Consider the following 15,837-nt stretch of genomic DNA (forward strand, 5'->3'; position numbering starts at 1 on the left):
GAAGAAAGAAAGAAGAAGGGAGGGAGGGCAGACAGACAGGGCACAATGGCACACACCTGTAAATCTGTCACTTGGGAGGCTGATGCAATAGAGTGGTGAATGTGAGCTGAGACTGGACTAAACAGAGTTCTACACTAAACTGAGCTAGACAAGACCTGTCTTAAAAAACAAAACAAAAGGCAACTAAGCCAGGCGTTGGTGGCACACACCTTTAATCCCAGCACTCAGGAGGCAGAGGCAGGCGGATCTCTGTGACTTTGAGGCCAGCCTGGTCTCCAAGCGAGTGCCAGGATAGGATCCAAAGCTACACAGAGAAACCCTGTCTCGAAAAACCAAAAAAAGAAAAAAGAAAAAGGCAACTAAACATGTCAGCTTGATACAAGCTAGAGTCATTGGTGAAGAGGGGGAACCTCAATTGAAGTAATTTCTTGATGGATGTGAGAGGACCTAGCTCACCTTACACAGCTCTCCTGGGTGCTCTGAGAAAGTTCTCAGGAGCAAGTCAATAAACAGCCCTCCTCCACAGCCTCTGTTCCAGTTCTTGCCTCCAGGTTACTGCCCTGAGTTCCTGCCTTGACTTTCTCAGTGATGAACTTATAAATCGCTTTTAGTTATGTTTTATCACAGCAAAAGTAACTAACTAAAACAGAAAATTGGTACCAGGTTTGTGAGAACTTGCTGTGACAAGACCTGACGATGTTTTGGGGAGGGCTGTGGGAAGACTGAAATTCTGGGTAAGAAAAGCCATCAAGAGTTCAGAGCTTATGAACTGCTGTGGGAACCTGGAAGATAATGCTGGGGCTAAAACAACAACAACAATAACCAAAAAAAAAAAAAAAAAAAAAAAAAAGAGACCAGCATCACTGAAGTAAAATATTCCAGGGCCTTGTTTCCTCAGGATTGGTACACAGAAGCTGTGGTTCAGGGGGAGCCAAGGCTTTACCTTGTGCTATCAACCAAACTTGGCAATGTGTAAGTTTCCCAGGCAGTACTAGTGTTGAAGGCATGGAGAGCAGCTAAGGCTTGGCACTGTGAGAGGCCAGGAAAGGCCAGTGGTGAATTTGCAGCCTCAGTTGAAGCAGAAACCCCAGGATTTGAAGAGGTCATAGAGAAAAGTTATAGTTTACACTAAATGGCAAGGTCAGAGTCCCTAAAGAGAGCCCAAAAGATGTAGCCCAGTTACAATGGAGACCCAAACATTTTGATGATGCCAATACAATTCGCTGTCTGCCAAGAACAGCAACAGCAACTGTAATGTGGTGTGGACAACGGAGCTAGAGAAGTGAGGAGCTAGAGAAGTGCCACTACCAAGGCCCTAGGAGACCAGAGGACTGTTTGGCATCCTACATGTTAAGCACTGATTTTTTTTTATATATATATAATACAGAATTTTGTTTTTGTTTTGATCTAACTGTCTCTTCCTCTTTGAAATAAAATGTATCTTTGTTGTTGTTGTTTATGTTGTTTGAGACAGGGTTTCTCTTTGTAACAAACAGCCTTGGCTGTCCTAGAACTCACTTTGTAGACCTGACCTGACTTGCCTCAATCTCAGAGATCTACCTGCCTCTATCTTCTATGTGCTGGAATTAAAGACATGAACCACCACTGCCCAGCTCGTAATTTATTTTTTATTTTACAAGAGCCCAGTTACCCCAGAACTTAAAATCCTCTCACTCAGTGTTCCTAGTGCTAGCATGAGCCACCATACCTGGCTATGACTTGATTATCCACCATTAGTTACATTTGACATAGCTGATTTTTAAATATTTATTTTATGTGTATGAGTATTTGGCTCTGTGTATATATTTACACCATGTGCTTGAGGAGGTCAGAAAAGGGTATAGAATCCCCTTGAATTGGAGTTTTATAGATAGTTGTGAGCCTCCATGTGAGCGCTGGGAATCAAACCTCCTCCAGCAGTACAGCCAGTGCTCTTTACCTGTAAAGCCAAGTCTCCAGCTGTACATAACTGATTTTTATTAAAAATGATTTCTGCTAAGTATTTTGTTGTGACAAACAAACTGTATTAATAATCTATACAAAATGTGATTAACTATGTTATGAAAAGGTCTCACGGGAGCTCTGAATAATAAAGACTTGGCTTTGTAGACAGGTGATGGTGGTGGTGGTAGTGGTGGTAGTGGTGGTGGTGGTGGTGGTGGTAGTGGTGGTGATGGTAGTGCATGCCTTTAATCCTAGAACTTGGGAGACAGAAGCAGGCAGATCTCTGTGAGTTCAAGGCCAGCCTGGTCTACAAAACAAGTTCCAGGACAGCCAGAGATACATAGAGAAACCCTATTTCCAAAAAACAAAGATTTGGCTTTGTTAGCCAGAACTAAATTTAAAACTGGGTCTGAGTGACATGAAAATACTACTTAGTTACTATAATTCTCTCTTCCTACGATGAATCTAGACTGTATCCTTGGAGTTATCACTTTTCCAACAACAACTGAGATCACAATCTCACATTTCAAACTACTCCCCTCCCCCTATCACTTGTGGCTTTCTTCAACTGCACCTCCACTCTGGCTTCACAACCTCACCTATAGAAGTTCTAGTATTTAGGACGAGCACAGAAGAAACCAAAGAAATAATTATCTTGTTATACTAATCAGAATTGTAAATACAGCATTCTTTGTTAATAGAACACAGAAATTTGTATGCACAGTTGAGTCCTCTCAAAGGAAGACTTCTGTATGACCTCTCCTGAAAGGTGTTTACCTTACAGGATAAGAAGAATCATTTGTTGTGTGTGTCTTTAAATGTTCTTACCTCATCAAAGCCAGCAGCCTGCAAATCCTGAAACATCTGTGGATTAACTTCTGAAGGACTTCGGGAAGAACTTGTTTCATTTGCGAATGGTAGTAGAGAGTTTCGAATTTCTTGCAAGGCTTTATGGTGTGTGCCAAATTTGGGTGGATTTCTCACTTGCCTGGGATCTTCAGTCGACATCTTGCTCAGGTTATGCTCGGCCTTTGCAGTATCAGATGGTTTAGATAAATTCCTAAGGGATTCTCGGATCTCCTGAAGCATTTGTCGGCTGCTGCCAGGGTAGTTGCTGGCAGGAAAGGTCTTAGGCCTCATCTGTCTGTACCCTTCTGGTTTTTCACCCCTCTTCATGAAAGCATCTATATGTGGCCCCCGTGAAGCACTTCTCCAGGAGCTAACCCACAGATTCAGAGACTCCTTCTAAGCAAAGGTGAAAGAGGACATTCCCAGGAATGTTGAAATCTCTTACAATCGAAATAACTAACCTAAAAAAAAAAAAGAAAAGAAAAGAAAAAAGTAAGTAAAGCTATAGTTAAGTAAAGCTATAGTGATTAAGAAAGCAGCTCTTTGTATTTGGGGAAACCTCCAGTGCTATGAAAGTTGACAGTTCCAGTTGAAGTTCATACTTCATCACATAGTACTGTAGGATCAACTTAAATTACTTCACTACTCTGTGCCTATTTTCCTAGTTTCTAAAGTGGACTTACATTATTTCTAACTAGTAGTACGTGTGACAAAAAACAAACTAAAAAAAAAAATATTTAAGGTAGACTACTTTAATAAGTATATAAACATATGCAAATGTAAAGGATTGCTAAGTGAACCTTAAGCATCCTCCCCCTTCCAATTTTAAATCTTGGAAATTAGACTTCAGTGTAAGATAATTTTTTGTTTTTATTGTTATTTATTTTTTAAGGATTTATTATGTGGGGGCTGGAGAGATGGCTCAGAGGTTAATAGCACTGACTGCTCTTCCAGAGGTCCTGAGTTCAATTCTCAGCAACCACATGGTGGCTCACAACCATCTGTAATGAGATCTGGTGCCCTCTTCCGGCCTGCAGGCATACATGCAGGCAGAACACTGTATACATAATAAATTTTAAATTTTTAAAGATTATTTATTAATTATTATTAATTATTATTAAATAATAATTATAATTATTAAATAATAATTATTATTAAATAAATTAATTAAATAAATTATTGTTATTATTAAATTATTAGTATTAAATAAATAAATAATCTTTAAAATTTTAAAATTTATTATGTATACAGTGTTCTGCCTGCATGTATGCCTGCAGGCCGGAAGAGGGCACCAGATCTTATTACAGATGGTTGTGAGCCAGTAAAATTTACTTAGAAGAAAAAGTATCAGTGCTTTAAAATGTTTTACACTACTTTTTTCAGAAGATTCAAAACCTGTTTGGGTTTAACTCCTCAAACTACAGAATGTGAATAAGGATATCTATATCCTAAAGATGAAACTCGGATCATCAAGCCAGGTTGCAGTGGCACACCCCTGTAATCACAACACTTCAGAGGCAGAGAAAGGCTGATTTCTGGCATGTAGAAAAGGCCAAGATGGTCTACAGAGTGAGTTCCAGGACAGCTAGAACTCACCCTGAGAAAACAAACAAACCTCAGGCCATCAGGCTTGCATCCAGTGCCTTTACTGAAAAGCCATCTCACTGGCCCTTCAGGTGTTTTTAATAAATGAATTGCAGCAGAGGCTGTCTTCCTGGGTAGGTCCAACAAAAGCCTTGTGAAGATGCATCTCCCATGTCTCAGTTTTGAGGCAGTTAAAGGTTCAGATGCATTCCCTGCTTCTAGGACTTTAACAGGGCTCATTCTGGAATAGTGGGATTAACATGGAGGGAAAGCATCTCTCTAAATCACTACATTGAGTCCTAATGACTACCATTGGACATGTGAGCAAGACAGCAACAATGTTGGCTTAACCCATCAATATTCTCTTGTTTGTTACTAAAAGGCAGTATTATTATAGCTTGACTATGACATGTCCCAGAGACTTTAGGAAATGCATCCTAACTAAAGGAAGTAGGTCATTGGAGGTACATCCTTAGGAGGCTCTATTTTGTCTTAGATCCCTTTCTGATCTCCTTGCTGGCTGTCATGTGAGATGTCCTGTCACACACCCCTGCAACCTCCAAAACCTCCATAATATATTTTTCCTCCCTTAACTTATCTGGAGTAATTTGTCACAGTGATCAAAAGTCTAAGAAAGGGGCCAGCCAAATGTCTCAGCAGGTAAAGATATTTGCTGCCAAGGCTGATTACCTGGGTTTGATTCCTAGGAGCCACTGCACAGTAAGAAAATCAAGCTCCATGCTGGGCAATGGTGGTACAAGCCTTTAATCCCAGTACTTGGGAGGCAGAGGCAGGTGGATCTCTGTGAGCTCAAGACCAGCCTGGTCTACAAAGCTACACAGAGAAACCCTGTCTGAAAAAAAAAGAAAGAAAGAAATAGAAAATCAAGCTCCCAAATTTGTCTACTAACCTTCATACATGTCTTGGCGTGTACAAATGCATCAACATACACATGAATAAATGACATAAAAACATTTTTTAAGTCTACTTATAATTGTTTCTGGCCTTTTTGCTAAGATCAAGTATAGTGTCTGTTTTTACTAGTACAACATCTGACTTCCTCTGAGAACAATATATTAGGTAGATTTTTGGAGCTGGGATACGGAACTGGCATTTCTTCTATGCATTCACACACCAACCTGATATTGCAGTACTTTCAGGCAATCACCTCTTCAGGGGATCTGTACTAAACATGGTAGGAACTCACTTTGGAGCTAACACTCTTGAGGTCTTACTTTCTCTGTTGGAAGAGCTTTGTGTTTGTTTGGTTTATTTTTTGCTTTTAATCTAACCGAAAACTAGTATCAAAGAAGGGGGATATTGCCCTGACCTTATGGTTCAGAAGCCTTTGGAACTGGTTTATAGGAAGAACTTAGAAAACTTTGGGGATGTGGGCTTCAGGCTCCGGACTGATGAGAACAGTCTCGGTGACAATTCTGTTGAGAAGACAAAAGCCAGAACAGTAAGAGAAACACAAGCAGGAAAGGTTATGCTCATGAAATTTCAGACTGCAAAGAACTCTACTGAGAATTGAACTAAAGGTCACTGTGTTGCATTCTGGCCAAGAATGTGTCCTGAGACTTTCCATTAAGCTGGGTTTAAAGGTGATACATAAGTTTAAAGCAGAAAGTTTCACTGGAGCTTGGACTATGATTTGGTTATTGTTGGCTGCCTTAGCCAGACTTACTGTGAAAACTGGAGGAAAAAGCAGAAGAGAAAATTTGAAAAAAACATGCAGTTTGGCCAGAAAAGAAAGGGGGGAGGGAGAGAGGGGAAGAGGAAGAGGAAGAGGAGGAGAAGGAAGAGGAGGAGGAGGAGGAGGAGGAGGAGGAGGAGGAAGAGGAGGGGAGAGAGAGAGAGAGAGACAGAGAGACAGAGAGAGAGAGAGAGAGAGAAAGAGAGAGAGAGAGAGAGAGAGAGAGAGAGAGCAAGAAAGCACTGAGCCAGGCAATGTTGGCGCACACCTTCAGTACACACACTCAGGAGGCAGAGGCAGGTAGATCTGAGTTCTAGGCCAGCCTGGTCCACAGAGCAAGTTCTAGGATATTCAAGGCTACACAGAGAAACTTTATCTTGAAAAAACAAAAAAGAAAGAAAAGAAACTAGAGGCCTGGAAAGATGACTAAGTAGTTAAGAGCACCACTCTTGAGAGGACCAGGGTTCAATTCCCAGCATCCTCTTGGCAGCTCAAACCACCTGTAACTCCAGTTCCAGGGATGAATTCACTATCCATTTTTGGCCTTTGCCAGCAATAGGGGTACCAGTGGCACACAGACATATATACAGGCAAAACACCCAGACACACACAATATTTTTAAGAAGAAAGGAAAAAGAAACCACTGCTTTGGGTCAGGAGAGTAAGGAAGATGCTTTGAGGGCATCTCAGACATTGGCTAGACTCCACCCATCACAGGCTCATCAGATTTCCCACTGAGAAGATACCACTTTTGAGGTGCTCTGCTTTCAGGGAGTAGCTCAGAAAGCTGTTCCTAGGACTCATTTCACTATGCTCAGTCACTCACAGACTTATGTAGCTAGGAGTTGCGCTTGCCTTTGCAGCATCATCCAAATTTCAAGCTACAGGGTTTTAAAAGGAAAGCCTGAACATTAGGCAATGTGTAACAGTGCCAAATTTCTTGCATGCAACAGTGCAAGACATTGTTGAGGTAAAAGCCTAAACTACAAATTGGGATCCCAGGATGTTGGGAGATGCTAAGAACATGGAACATGTGTCCAGTAAAGCAGAAATCAGTAAATGAAGTTAGCCGGAGAGACAGGCCATGTCTAAACAGCAAAGCTATGGTGAAAGGGCTGTCTGGACCCATGGGCACTGCACATCTCCACATCATGCTATCATGGACCCAGATGCTGGCCAGGGCTTAGTTTGGGGTCTTATTCTGCTCCCCATTCCTCCCTTTTGAAACAAATTTTACTCTATGTCACTATATATTAGAAATATATAATTACAATTACAAATTTGCCTGGAGCCTCAGAGCACGTCTTTGGGTTTTTGAACAAGAGTGGAATTATTGGCACTATGGACACATTTGGAAACAAAACTGACAGCATTTTGAAATGACCACAGCCTTCTGGGAATGCTTCCAGAAACTCACTTGTTAAAGCCCAGGTGTCCAGCTGGTGGTCCCTATTTTGGGAGGTTCCAGAAACATATTTAAAATAAGGACACTGGGTGGGGATATACCTCAGCAGTATAGCAATTACCTAGCATGCCCCCAAACCCAGGTTTATTCTACAAACCACAAAAAAAAAAAATTAATGAATTGATACTCTCAGTTCACCTTTCAGAACTGACAGTATCATTAATTTACAACTCCTTCAACAAAGTATGGCTAACACAGGCTGTATTGAATATCAATCTTTATTACTATGTGTGAAAACTCAGTAATAGGCAAAGAGAATTTTAAAAAGAACTCAAGGCAAGCAGCTACCTTAGATCAAGGAACAATGGTGGCAGATTAGTTTTTCTAACAATTCTATCATGTTACTTTCTTGTCCTATAGCCATTTATGTCTCCTTCCTTTAAGGACTCTTCCAGCAGTGGAGCTTAAACCAAAAGCTCTGGGAGCACATTGTGAAGGTAGAAGCTTAGTCCTCCCTCTGACCCCCACCCCAGGGTCTATGCATAACCCTGGCTGGCTTACAGCTTCCTATGCAGACCAGGCTAATCTCAAACTCAAAGATCTGCCTGTCTCTGCCTCCAGTCAGACTCAACTTTTAAACTAACTGGGGGAGGGGAGGGCTGGAGAAATGGCTCAATGATTAAGAACACTGGACCTGGGTTCAGTTCCCAGCACCCACTTGCAGCTCACATCTGACTGCAACCAGTTGTAGAGGCTCCAACAGCCTCACACATACATACACGTGCAGGCAAAACACCAATGCACATAAAATTTTAAAAAATTAAAAACAAAACTAATTAGGGATTAGTTTTGAACAAGCTACTTCGCCTTTGTGCCTGTCATCTTCAAATGTATGCAAAAAATTGGATCCATCTCATAGGGTTGTGATTGACAATAAATAAGCTCAATACACATTTTCAACAAGCACCTGGCCAACAGGGAGGGACCCTGAAAATTGATAGTCTTATTGTAAGTCTGTACTCACTTACCTCCATACTTGTACCCATATTCTAACCAAGTCAAATGACTGACTCAGCTAACATAGCCCTGATTTTCTACTTTAATGTTCTTACTCTTTTATGTATTAGCGAGCCTCTGCATGAATTCCTGTAGAAATTATACTCAACTTCCAAGGTTTCATTCAAATGTGTTCCCTAACAGAAAAACTCTCCCAGAACTTGTAATTCCCTGAGCACAAGACACATTTTACATGATCCAAATAGAATGTCTGTTTTTGTTCTAGTCTTATTTTTCCTAGATCACAGATTCATAAAGGATTTGGTGTCTTGACTTTATTTAATGGACAAAGAATAAGACCTAGAAGTAAAATGTTTTAAATAAGATTATTTTTTAAAAGATTTATTTATTATGTATACAGTGTTCTGCCTGCATGTATGCTTGCACACTAGAAGAGGGCATCAGATCTCATCACAGATGGTTATAAGCAACTGTGTGGTTGCTGGGCATTGAACTCTGGATCTCTGGAAAAGCAGCCAGTGCTCTTAACCGCTGAACCATCTCTCCAACCCCCGATGTTGTAGTCAGCTGGAGGTAACGCTAGAATGGATTCCATATAGTCTAATCTAGCCTGGGGCACTTTTCATCACACCTTATGTTTTAAGCTTTCTAGACCACACTCAAGCTTGAAATTACAGTTAAAGTGCTCTAGATTGAAGAAACAAAACTTCCACTTTAGAGAGAGAGAGAGAGAGAGAGAGAGAGAGAGAGAGAGAGAGAGCGAGCACTGGGCAGTGGTGATGCATGCCTTTGATCCCAGCATTCGGGAGGCAGAGGCAGGCTTACTCTGTGGGTTTGAGCCCAGCCTGGTCTACAGAGGGAGTTCCAGTACAGCCAGGGCTGTTACACAGAGAAACAGTCTTTGAAAAACAACAACTACAACAACAACAAAACAAAACAAAACAACAAAATTGAGGTGGGTGGTGGTGGAGAAAGCCTTAAATCCTAGCACTTGGGAGGCAGAGGCAGAGGCAGAGGCAGAGCCCGATCTCTGTTCCAGGCCAGCCTGGTCTACAAAGTGATTTCAAGTACAGCCAAGGATATATAGAGAGATCCTATCTCGAAATAACAAAAGAAAAATTGCACCTTCTTCAAAAAAAAAACAGGTACCAGGAACAGGTACAAATACACTGTAAGCTTTACATTGAAGCCAGGTATGGTGGTGCTCACCTTTAATTCCAGCACCCCAGGGGCTGAGACAGGAGGATTTCTGTGAATTCAAGGCCAGCCTAATCTACAGTGAGGTACAGGTCTGGCAGGGCTATGGAGTAAGAACCAGAAACAAACTAAAACAACCCAAGTGTTAACTTGGGCTGAATTAAGTTTATAGACAACCTGCTAAAATGCTTGGTGAATGACGATATGTATTGTTTCTTAGCAGCACAGTCTTCCTGCTCAGAGCACTACTGACATATCCATCCACTGGCATCTTCTCCCACTTACTTTCTAAGCATTAACTGATCAAAGGGCTAGAGAGATGGCTCAGTGGTTAAGAGCATTGATGATCTTCCAGAAGACATGGTTCCAATCCCAGCATCCATATTGGCAGATCATAATTGTAACCCCAGGTACAGAGGATCCAACTCCTCTTCTGATTTCTGCAAACACTAGGCACACTCGTGCACATACACACATGCAGGCAAAACATTCCCACACACATAAAATTCTTAGGAGGAAGAGGAGGAGGAAGAGTTAACTGACCAAAAGTGAAAACTGGGGTATGGGTGTAAGTCGATTTGCAGAGAGCACTGCTAGGCTTGCACAAAAACAAGGGTTAGACAGACACCCAGCACCACCTAAAACTGGGCTTGGTGGTATGACTGTAATCTCAGGAGGATCATAAATTCAAGGTCATTCTCTGATCCATAGCAAATTCTAGCCCAGCCTGTGCTCAAAAACAGAGACCCTGCCTCAAAAACAAATAACCAAAAAGTGAAAACTGCTGAGTATGGCAGCAAAAACCTAGGCACCTAGGCAACCTAGTGGGATCCTGTCTCAAAAGAAAAGAAGGTGTGGCAGAGGGGTTCCTCACCATCCACAGTGCTTGGTACTAGAAAAAAAAAAGAACAATCATGTATGTTTTTATACTGATACTGAAAAATGGTCATTTCTACTTTATAATATTGTTAAACTTTTATGGTTTACAAAAGTCACCTAATCTAAATAGCACATCTAAATGAAGTTAGTCAGAGTAGGAACCATTTCAAGAGCACATGTATAGAGAACAACAAAGACTAGCATGAAAATCAGAAACTTAATGGATGGGAATAAAGCCAGATACCATACACACAGCTTAGGAGAAGACCTTTTATTATTATTATTATTACTTTGAAGAGTTTCAAGGCATAGTCAGTCAATAATAAGGCACAGGGAGAGAGTGCCTTTCCCAGCTTGTGCCAGGATCTAGTTTCTTGCCGTAGCAGCCTGAAAGAGAAAGGCGGAAGACTCCTGGCTGACCGCCTCAGGGATCACCTGGCCCTTATTACCTACCGACAACTCACTTAAGAGAAGACCAATTAGTTAAAACAATAAAAACTGAAGATATTTTAGCAGTGAACTATACCTTTTTTTTTCCTCATGGAGGAAAACATTTAAAACAAGCAACATTTTCGGAACATGATGGACAGACCTTAATCCCAGAAAGGCCGATCTTTTTGAGTCAGCCTGGTCTACATCGAGTTCTAGGCTAACTAAGTACTACATATTGAGATCCTGTCTTAAGAAAAACATAATAGCCTTCAATAAGTAATCCATAAACGTCTGTCAGCTTTCATAATACCAGGTATTCAGGCTAATCTCCAAACTTTGGAAGATACCATATTGTGTGAGGCTGTGCTTATTATTCATCGGACACAACTTCTAGAGAATACACATATTTTTAAAAGGTCATTATTTACAAATGTTGACAAATCTTTTAACCTCGTTCCCTTAGAAAATTATTTTCAATGGCAGAAGTCGGAGAAGTAGGGATAAGTCACCTGAGAATTCCTCGCTCCAAGCTCTCTTTCTCAAGGTACAATAAACAACCTTCCCTTGATTGTCTTCCCTTGGTTTTCCATACTTAAACACACGCACCGACTAAGTGACACCCCTTGCCACTAAGCGGTGACCTAACACATAGCAGCGGACTGGCTGGAGAGAGTCCCAGGGTTGCTTCAGGGTATACCCCAACTGGAAGCCCGCAGCGAGGCAAAAGAAGTGTGGCCGGTTTAGTGCAACCTTCCGTGAAAGGGAAAAAAGAAAAGAAAAAAAAAAAAAAAAAAAAAGAACCACCTTTCGCTTATCTCCCCACTAAACCGGGAGGGGCGAGCTGGGGGAGATACTGTCGCCTCGGGCCTCCACCACCGGCTCTTCCCAGCCTCACTCGCACCTCCGAGGCCTCAGTGCCCCGGGCTCTTCCCGCGGCGCCGGCTGCGGCCAACCTTCATTTCCCCAGGGCAGGGCTCAGCTCGGGTCAGCGCGATCAGCCCAGTCAGGCCCGGACCCGGCCGGCCGAGCCCGCCGGTCCACGGCGGCCCCTGGACCCCCGCCAGCGGGGATGGGCGTGGGCCCCGCCGGCCACCGCCCCGCCGAACAGGGCTCCGGAGAAGAGTGAGCCCCACCCGCGGCGCCGGCGCCGGACTTACCTGCAGGGGACAGTGGGGCTCCTGGACAGCGGCCGCGGGCCGAGGGCTGGCGCCGCGGCGGCCCGAGCCCGTCCCCGGGGCCCCTAGGGTCGCTCCGGGTTCGGGATGGGGCAGGGCGGGGACACACGCCGGGGGGGCTGTGGCCGGCCAGCGCGGCCCGACGCGGGGTCGCGAGGACCTGGCTCTCCCCTCAGCACCAGGCCGTCGCTGCCGCCGCCATTTTGCCTTCCGCTCCGTGTCGCGCCGCCGCCGCCGCCGCCGCCGCAGTCCGCCGCGGGTTTCCCGGATGTGGGCATTTCCCGGCGTCGCTTGCGCGGGGGCCGAGGACTGGGGGCTTCAGGCCGCCCCGCCGCCGCCGGCAGCTAGCGCTGGGCTTGTGGCCGCTCGCCTGCTGCCCCGAGCCGGGGTGAGCGTCGCCTGCGGGCTCCAGTCGCCCCGAGAGTGGAGTCGGTACCACCGCGTTCTGGTTCTGCACCGAGACGTGGCCCCGGCGCGACGCGGCCAGCGTGGGTCCCACCGGGAAAGGGCGGTGAGCGGCGCTCCGAGACCACGGACGTCTTGAGGCAAGAAGTGTAGGGCTTGAATAAAACCCGAGAATTCGCTACCTTGGAGCGTATGTGCTTTTGGAATCAGCCAGATGGAGTATTCTTGAAACTGGACCTATGGATTAGCAGAGTTCGGTCCCTCGGTTCCTCAGGACAGGTCATTGTAGCCATAATGGAGTAACCGGGGCCTGTCGGTGTCAGTTCTGTTTCTTATGAAATTGAGTCTGCCATCGGGATGCGTCATTGACTTTGGTCTTAGAATGCACTCTCCCCTTTTGTTGGATTGGGTCCAGATAGGGGCTCTCTAGGCAACCTGGGGTGGGCTGGAACTCGCGATTCTCCTGCCTCACTCCTCCGCCCCGAATATTGAGATTCTAAATGGTGCTAACCAACACTGACCCGTCTACAACCTGTAAATATGAACACCTTCCCCCGTTTTGCCTCTAGGAAATGCATACAATTACTATTTTTCAGATCATCGTTGTGTGTTAAACTAAAAAGTAAAAACACGGACGTCCTTGTGTTAACAGGAATCAAACCATGCTGTACTAGTTCTGAGCTATATCCTCAGAACATTTTGTAGTTTTGCTTTTGAGACTCTTAAGTTATTGGGCTAGCTTGTAGCTTGTAGCTTGTAGCCCAGACAAGTCTTTGAACTTGTGATCCTTCTGCCTCAGCCTCCGGAGTAGCTGAGATAACAGGGCCTGCTCCACGAAGCTCAGCTCCGCTCTTTTTCTGAGGTTAATTACTGTGTACTGTATCTAAAAGTTCAACTGTTCAAACCTCAGATCAAATTTGGAGGCTAGGGAAATGTTTAGTGTGGTTGCTGCCATTGCTTTAGATGTGTTGTCATTAGTAAAACCCTGTGTGGCTTCAACCCTCCCTGCAGTTGAATGCTTCCTGCAAACTGGTGTCCCTTCTTCAGCTTTGGTAGGTAGTTAAAATTTTAAGAGGTATATAAATTCAGTGGACCATGTCTGCTGATTTGAACTAACCAAGAAAAAAAAAAAAATAGCCACGGAGCTGGAGCTGCTTCTTGAGGCTAAGTCACTGCCTCACGCCAGGGTACGGAAAATGGCCCATGAAAGACTCTTGGGGAAAAAAGCGGGGGAAGTGGAGTAGACACTTCACCGATGGCTGCAGAACCCAAAGCACAGACCCTCCAGCCTGGAGTTGGAGAACACTAGCATCCCCAACTGTACAATGATTATATGAAATTATTTTGTAAATATTTTCAAACCTTTAATAATCAGAATTACCTGTGGCACACTTTCTATATTAGCAGTTTCTTAGATGTTAGAAAACTATTACTAAACTTAAGTTATAATTCTAGAATGTATATTGTTTACAAGTGTTGATGTGCAAACATTTATTTCTGGAAATAAATTTGGCTCATGTAACCATGCATTGGTAGCTGGGGAATCTTGGTATGTGATGAAGCTAGTTGTCAAGGGGAAAGTGATGGGGGATTTCCTTCTGAATACTGTGAAAGTTTCTCTTGTTGGTCGGTGAATAAATGCTGATTGGCCATTAGCCAGGCAGAAGTATAGGCCAGGCTACCAGACTAGGAGAATGCTGGGAAGAGAAAGGCAGAGAAGTCGTGAGGGAAGTTACCATGTAGACACTGGAAAGATAGGACACCAGGAATTCTCCTGTAAGCCAAGATCACATGGAGTTACTTAAATTTATAGAAATGGGTTAATAAGAGAGAGCTGGTCAATGAGAAGCTTGAGCCATAGGCCAAACAGATTACAATTAATTTATATTAATTGTGTGTTTAGGGCTAAACGGCTGGGGGACGAGGCAGAACAGAAACTCCTTCAACAGGAAAGGTCAACAGGTGACATCCTTTAAAATAGCTGAACCCCACGAAGCCCTGTGTGCATAGCAACCGACCTCATGCCTGTTTCTGTTGGCTAGATGGTTGTTCTGGTTTTTTGGATTTTGTTTAAGATTTAAAAGCTTTTGAGTGTTTTCCTTGAACATGTATGTGGACCATGGTGCCTTCAGAAGTCGAAAGATGACAGATCCCCTGGAACTGCAGTTACAGATGCCTGTGAGTCACCATGTGGATGCTGGGAATTGAACCTGGGTCCTCTGCAATAGTAGTAAGTGACTCTTAACCACTGAGCCATCTCTAGCCCCTGGCTCCATAGTTTAATTCACATAATTCTGCTTAGATTCTACATTGTTCTGTTTTGTAGAATTGTTAAGTTAAATGGAGGCATGTGTTAAACAGCACTGGAACCCTCCGATGTCTACAATCTGAAGATCTTTTGCCATCAATCATTGATGAGATTCTAATAGTACTGAGAGAGGAGTCAGCCAACAAGCCAAAAGTGGAGTGGGCACTGATGTTAACAAGTTTACTGTTTCCTTGCAAATACGATACTTCCTTATGATTGAACTGTGCACATGATGGAATGGGTAACTTTGGGTTCTTATACTTTCATGAAAATAGTTGTCTGGTAACATAAATGGCTTCTGCATCAGTCCCACAAACAAGACAGGGACCTAAAACATCCAAACTGTTTACAGATAGAGTCCTGCTGGGAAGCAAGCTTGTGATTTCAATGCGGTCTTTGGCAGGATCTGTGCTGAGCCAGGAACTTATTAGAGACTGGTGAACACTGGCCTGGTTACTTATGCTATGAGACAGGAAAGTACTGCTTCTTCCTCCTGTGAGAAGAAAGGAGAAGGGGAAAGACATTAAGATTGTCTTATGCTACACCATGTCCCAGGCAACTTGCAATATGAAAATGTTTATTGGGGCTCAGGGTTAGAGTCCATGGTAGCAGGCAGGCAGAAGTGGCCCTGAAGCAGTAGCCGAGTTTACATCCTGATCCACAGACAGGCACACTTGGGAATGGCCTTTTCTTTTGAAATCTCTGAGTCCACCCCAGCGACACACCTGTCCAACCAGGCCATAGCTCCTAATCCTTCCCAAACATTTCTACCAACTGGTGACCAAACGTTCAAATATATGAGCCCACAGGGGCCATTCTCATTCAGCCCACAAAGACTAACTTCCTATCACTAAACATAAAACTTCTGTTGATATTTTAAAAAGGCAATAATTCCAATTTATTTAACTCTATTAAATCAGGCTTACATGGGGAATGAATAAGCACA

At 43.5% G+C, this 15,837-nt stretch overlaps 3 protein-coding genes and 1 pseudogene across 5 annotated transcripts in view; 2 read left to right on the top strand and 2 right to left on the bottom strand.

Annotated features, from left to right (window-relative positions):
* Lats1 (large tumor suppressor kinase 1) overlaps positions 1 to 12,417 on the bottom strand; it is a 33,075-nt gene extending 20,658 nt beyond the window's left edge. The window contains exons 1-2 of one of the 3 annotated variants that reach the window (XR_004768469.1): positions 12,161 to 12,417; positions 2,773 to 3,254 (exon numbers count right to left, since the gene is read on the bottom strand). Coding sequence is in view for 2 of the 3 variants with exons in the window: in XM_027402058.2 (XP_027257859.1) it covers positions 2,773 to 3,120 (348 nt within the window). In the remaining variant the exon portion in view is untranslated. Of the gene's footprint in view, positions 1 to 2,772; positions 3,255 to 5,067; positions 5,185 to 12,160 lie in introns of those variants that run through there. The other 2 variants (XM_027402058.2, XM_027402060.2) reach the window with 2 other exon arrangements.
* On the top strand, positions 5,371 to 5,547 carry LOC113834254 (annotated as a pseudogene).
* A 197-nt stretch (positions 12,418 to 12,614) lies between the features above and the next one.
* Positions 12,615 to 15,837, top strand: part of Pcmt1 (protein-L-isoaspartate (D-aspartate) O-methyltransferase) — a 46,962-nt gene continuing 43,739 nt past the window's right edge. Inside the window, exon 1 of the mRNA XM_027402066.2 lies at positions 12,615 to 12,723. The gene's annotated coding sequence lies outside the window, so the exon portion shown is untranslated. The remainder of the gene's footprint in view (positions 12,724 to 15,837) is intronic.
* Nup43 (nucleoporin 43) overlaps positions 15,046 to 15,837 on the bottom strand; it is a 10,088-nt gene continuing 9,296 nt past the window's right edge. Inside the window, exon 8 of the mRNA XM_027402061.2 lies at positions 15,046 to 15,384. Coding sequence (XP_027257862.1) covers positions 15,155 to 15,384 — 230 coding nt within the window. The 3' untranslated portion in view covers positions 15,046 to 15,154. The remainder of the gene's footprint in view (positions 15,385 to 15,837) is intronic.

The sequence above is a fragment of the Cricetulus griseus genome, chromosome 2, assembly GCF_003668045.3.
Source record: "Cricetulus griseus strain 17A/GY chromosome 2, alternate assembly CriGri-PICRH-1.0, whole genome shotgun sequence".
NCBI classification, from domain to species: Eukaryota; Metazoa; Chordata; class Mammalia; order Rodentia; family Cricetidae; genus Cricetulus; species Cricetulus griseus.